Source organism: Brachyistius frenatus, unplaced genomic scaffold, assembly GCF_029030835.1.
Source record: "Brachyistius frenatus isolate BFR_SWC_R1_liver_20210118 unplaced genomic scaffold, ASM2903083v1 Contig_39, whole genome shotgun sequence".
Lineage (NCBI taxonomy): Eukaryota > Metazoa > Chordata > Actinopteri > Embiotocidae > Brachyistius > Brachyistius frenatus.
In genome coordinates, this window is record NW_027210638.1 from 2,824,887 (window position 1) to 2,830,000 (window position 5,114).

The 5,114-nt window shown below is 44.1% G+C and overlaps 1 protein-coding gene across 1 annotated transcript in view; it reads left to right on the top strand.

The window, feature by feature from the left end:
* Positions 1–665: 665 nt before the first annotated feature.
* The window catches only part of LOC138622890 (genetic suppressor element 1-like), a 39,475-nt gene continuing 35,026 nt past the window's right edge, over positions 666–5,114 (top strand). Inside the window, exon 1 of the mRNA XM_069702031.1 lies at positions 666–1,349. Within this exon, the coding sequence (XP_069558132.1) occupies positions 1,313–1,349 (37 nt within the window). The 5' untranslated portion in view covers positions 666–1,312. The remainder of the gene's footprint in view (positions 1,350–5,114) is intronic.

A 5,114-nucleotide genomic window follows, 5' to 3' on the forward strand; every position in this document is an offset into this window, starting at 1 on the left:
TGCTTAAGGGTAGGTTTTACCCCCCCCCCCAACCCCCATCTCTCTCTCCCTCAACACACACACACACACACACACATTTACACTTACACACTTTTCCTCCCCTTCACTCTCCCTTCCTCTCTCTCCCATGATGAATCAGCTGTCACTCAGGCACCAGTCCAATCTACTGATAATGAGAACTGCATCAACACCCTCTCGCCTCTCTTCCTCCCTCTTTCTCTTTCTCTCAATCTCTTTTTACTCACACACACACCAGCTAAATCGTCCTTCCTCCTCTCTTCACATTTCACACACACACACACACACACACACACACACACACACACACACACACACACACACACACACACACACACACACACACACACACACACACACACACACACACACACACACACACACACACACACACACACACACACAGAGATGTGTGCTGCCGTGCTAGCATAAACTCATTCATCTCTCCCTCACTCATCTGTCTTATGATTCTCCTCCCCCCTTTTTCCCTCTTTTCTCTCCTTGCTTCCCTCCCTCCTCTTCCTCCTCCTCTTCCTCCTCCTCCTCCTCCACCTCCTCCTCCTCCTCCTCCACGTCCTTCCTGCTCCTCTGTGCTCACTGAGCTGAGCAGTCAGTGGTGGGACTGAGGCAAAGGAAGGAGGATAAAGCAAGAATAGAGACAGAAAAGAGAACAGAGGCACAGAAAAGCAGATCATTATACAGCAAACGAGCAAGAGGCCGCTGAATGAATAACAAGGAAGGGATTACAAAGCGCAGGACTAAAAAAAGGAGAGGACGCCGACAGAAGACTCTCTCTCTATCTCTGCTCTCTCTTTCTCTCACTCCCTCCCCTCTCCCTATCCTTCCTGTCACCCTCCCAACTCTCTCAGAGGCTCTCCCCCCTCCCAGACGATCTCCTCAGTAAAAGATGGCATGAGCACACAGTCACCCATCCTCAGCTTGTGGAGAATTTTTCCCTCTTCTCTGCTACTCTTCCTTGTCTCTTTCTCTTCTTCTTTTTCCGTCTCTGTTCTCCCTCCACCTCTCTTTGCTCTACAACGGGTTCAGTCCAGAGGGTGAAGAGGAGGGGAGACAGAGGCTGACCTCTCCCCTCCTCCTTCTTCCTACCCTCAGGGCCTAGAGAGAGAGAGAGAGAGAGAAAGAAGGAGCAGGGAGCCTTCTGATGACTTACACTAACAACAAGCTCCTTAACCCAGCCGACCACAGCCCGACCCCCCCCCCACCCCCACCCCCTCCCTGCCTCCTGTAACCCAGACTCTAACTCTGTGAGTCAGTGGAGGAGGGATCCGGGATCATGTTTGGATTAAAGACTCCACACTTCTACCTCCCAGGTAAGACCGTTTTTATTCGGGATTTAATGTTTCTGTGGACAGCTCTTGTTCTGTCACGCTGCATCAAGCTGTCGGCTGGTCTCTTGGCTGCAGAAAGTGAATTTCCCTTTCATGCAATCATTCTTTCAAGACATAATTAATGGCTTGAGTGATGTCACATTGATTTACGGTTTCCTGCCAGGTAAGGAGAGTTACACAGTGCTTCTGTAATAGTCACTTCCACTCGTGTTTTTGATATCACACATCATTTTCAACATTTTTAAAACAGAGAGACCAGGTGCCAAGATTCCTCAGCAACTGTTATTGCTCGTTTTCTTTCAGGAAATTGAATATTTTCTTAGTTGAAATTATATATTTGGTGGTTTTGTTGACCTTAAGATATATTACATCCCTTTAGTAATGCATTTTCTGTTTTCTATCTGTTGTCTACAATCTGAAAATCTTTTATAATATACATTGCTGTATATCTTAAATTGTTTTGCAATTGTTGTCAATGTTGTTACAAGACAAACTGATCTTTTGTTGATTTTTTATTTTTTTTTTTTTTTAGATAGAATGAGTGTATACATGGCACAAAAATTAAAAGAAATTATATAGAGCTGATTGATCCATAGAAAATGAATTGGCAGCTATGTATAAAAGTAATTTTTAAAGCAATTATGCAAAAAAAGAAGAAAGATTCCAGCTTTTCAAATGGGAACATTGGTAGTTTTCTTAGTCTTATTTGATATTAAACAAACAAAAAAAAATTTGGGGGGTGGGTGGGATGATCAGTCAGTAAAACCAAACTATTTTGAATGTGTCATCTGAAATTTAAGGATCTATATTCCTTAAAAACTGTTTAATCAATAGTTTTAAAAAGACAAAGTGAGGTGCAGCGCTACAATGGAAACAACTCTGTGTCATTTGTGGGATATTTTCTGATTAACATCTACAACCCTGTCCTATATCTGCGGTTTTCTGTTGGGATTTTCCTGCAAGCCAAAAAAGTCTGAGTGTTTATTGTCTGTATTCTTTCAAGCAACTGTGCAAATATGCAATAGAGCGTGGTCAGTGTCAGTGTGGAGGCAGGTGTGAGGTTACCTCAGAAAGGTGCCTAAAAATGCCTGAGAGCAGGATGACAGAGACACCACAAAGAGACAGGGGGGTGGGGGGGGGGGCAGTGTGAAGAGGAGCATTGGAAATGACAAGCTGAGGACTAAAGGAGAGATGTGTAAACTGGAATTTTGCTCATGTACACAGTAAAAGACATGATGTGGATGACAATGGTTGAAACACAGCACTTGTCTGCAAGAAGGCAGACATGTCTTCCCCCTGAACCCTGACTGTGATCTCTGACCTCTCAGTTGTCTGGGCCAGTCTGTGGTCAATGATTAGAAACCCTGCTGTGGCAAAAGGTGAGAGAGGGAGGGGGTGATAAGAGAGAGATAGAGAGGCAGGGAGGGAGGGAGGAGGGGTTGATGGGGGGGGGGGGAATTAGAGGGCGGAGAGCAGATTAAACAATGTTCTTTGCCTTGTGAATCTTTCATGCTGGTTTTTGAATTATACATCTGCTCTCATAAATGATTGAATCACAATGATTATGTGGTGCTTTGTCATTGTTTGTATATTTCTGTGTGTGTGTGTGTGTGTGTGTGTGTGTGTGTGTGTGTGTGTGTGTGTGTGTGTGTGTGTGTGTGTGTGTGTGTGTGTGTGTGTGTGTGTGTGTGTGTGTGTGTGTGTGTGTGTGTGTGTGTGTGTGTGTGAACAAGAGAGGAAGAAGAAGAAAATCTCTCCAGGAAGCAACAGCCCCCCTCTGTCCTCCTGTCCTCCATCCCTCCCTCCCTCCCTCCACTCTTGCTTTCATGCTCTTTTTTTTTCAGTTTCCTGTGTGTACTTTTGAATGTCTGTGTGCCTGTGGTGTGTATGTGTATGTCTGTGTGTGAACTTGACTGTTTTTGTGCATGTGTGTAAATGGGTTTTTGTCATAGCTGCCGGTGTGTGTGTGTGTGTGTGTGTGTGTGTGTGTGTGTGTGTGTGTGTGTGTGTGTGTGTGTGTGTGTGTGTGTGTGTGTGTGTGTGTGTGTGTGTGTGTGTGTGTGTGTGTGTGTGTGTGCTCTCATCACTCACACATTGGAAGATGCCCCAGCCCCCCTCCTGGTCCTAACTGCCGTTGCTGTGGAGACTGTGTCAGCCACACACTCGCTCCTCAATGATCATTTGACAATGTAGGGGGTGAGGGGTAAAGGATGTGTGTGTGTGTGTGTGTGTGTGTGTGTGTGTGTGTGTGTGTGTGTGTGTGTGTGTGTGTGTGTGTGTGTGTGTGTGTGTGTGTGTGTGTGTGTGTGTGTGTGTGTGTGTGTGTGTGTGTGTGTGTGTGTGTGTGTGCGCAATGTGGAGCGATTACTGTGATTAGTCAAGGTAGAAGAAATGGAGCAGAGTAAAGATGAGAGGAATGGAGATTAGAGGTAACAATAGAAAATCAAGTTAATGATACATATTATCAACAATTCAAATCTTTCATAAAGCTGTCAACTGGAAAAGAAAAAAGTGCAAGAAGACGCATGCACTACATTCACGCATTGTTACCCAGAGCACACCGTGACCTTAACATGGTATCATAAGGAAAAGAAAGTGGCATTTTGCTATCTTCCACTCTCTGGACCCCCTGTTGATTCATGCCACACGCAGTAGAGCACTTTTACATTTCTCCTCGGTGACTTGTCAGATGATCACGATCCAAATGGCTTTTTAAAAAATCGCACTCTCTAAAATCACACTGTATTCCCAGGAGAAAGAGCTTCAAGGCCGCTGGGAAGCCTGACAGTACTGAAATAAACAAAACCGCCACCTTTTATGTTCAAATTATAAAGTGGTTGATAGTCTATATTTTTCTTACTGTCAACAAATCCCACTAAAAGACCAAAATATGTAGGATTTAGTCAAATTAAACTTTGAGGAACATGTCACAGTTGGTTCACTGATGTGTTTTTAATATTATGTGTATAACACTGGAGACACGTTACAGCAGGCACTAAGCACAGATTATACCTTTTAGTGAGATACATTAAGTCTTGCTTTTGCTGTTTCCATGGGATTTGTTGACACTAAAAAGTGAAATAAAAATTAAATATCATCCTTTATTATTTTCCGCAGAAGCCCAACAGGAGTAGATAATTCATCTCCACCTCTCACAATGTCATCAGGTCAAACCTGGCTCAAATGTCGACAAGAAGAATGGACACAAACTCCGTGGCATTTGTGTTTCTATCCATGTATGCATTTACTCATGTACACACACACACACACACACACACACACACACACACACACACACACACACACACACACACACACACACACACACACACACACACACACACACACACACACACACACACACACACACACAGACATTATCCATGCTGAGTCGATAGGGTGAGAAAGCCGGGTTGTTGATGTGTGTATTAGCCTGCCATATTTATTGGCTGCTGTGGTATTTTCGGGGGCTGGGGAACTCTGTTCAACTTGACCTCGGCATTGATTTCCATGATATGTGTTAGAACTACAAGGACACTGTGGCTTTTGATTTATGGCAGATGTCACATGAACACACACACACACACACACACACACACACACACACACACACACACACACACACACACACACACACACACACACACACACACACACACACACACACACACACACACTTCTCACTCAACCTCAAACTCTCACACTGTGAACACGGCATTTGATAACTTCACTCTAAATATTTTTTTT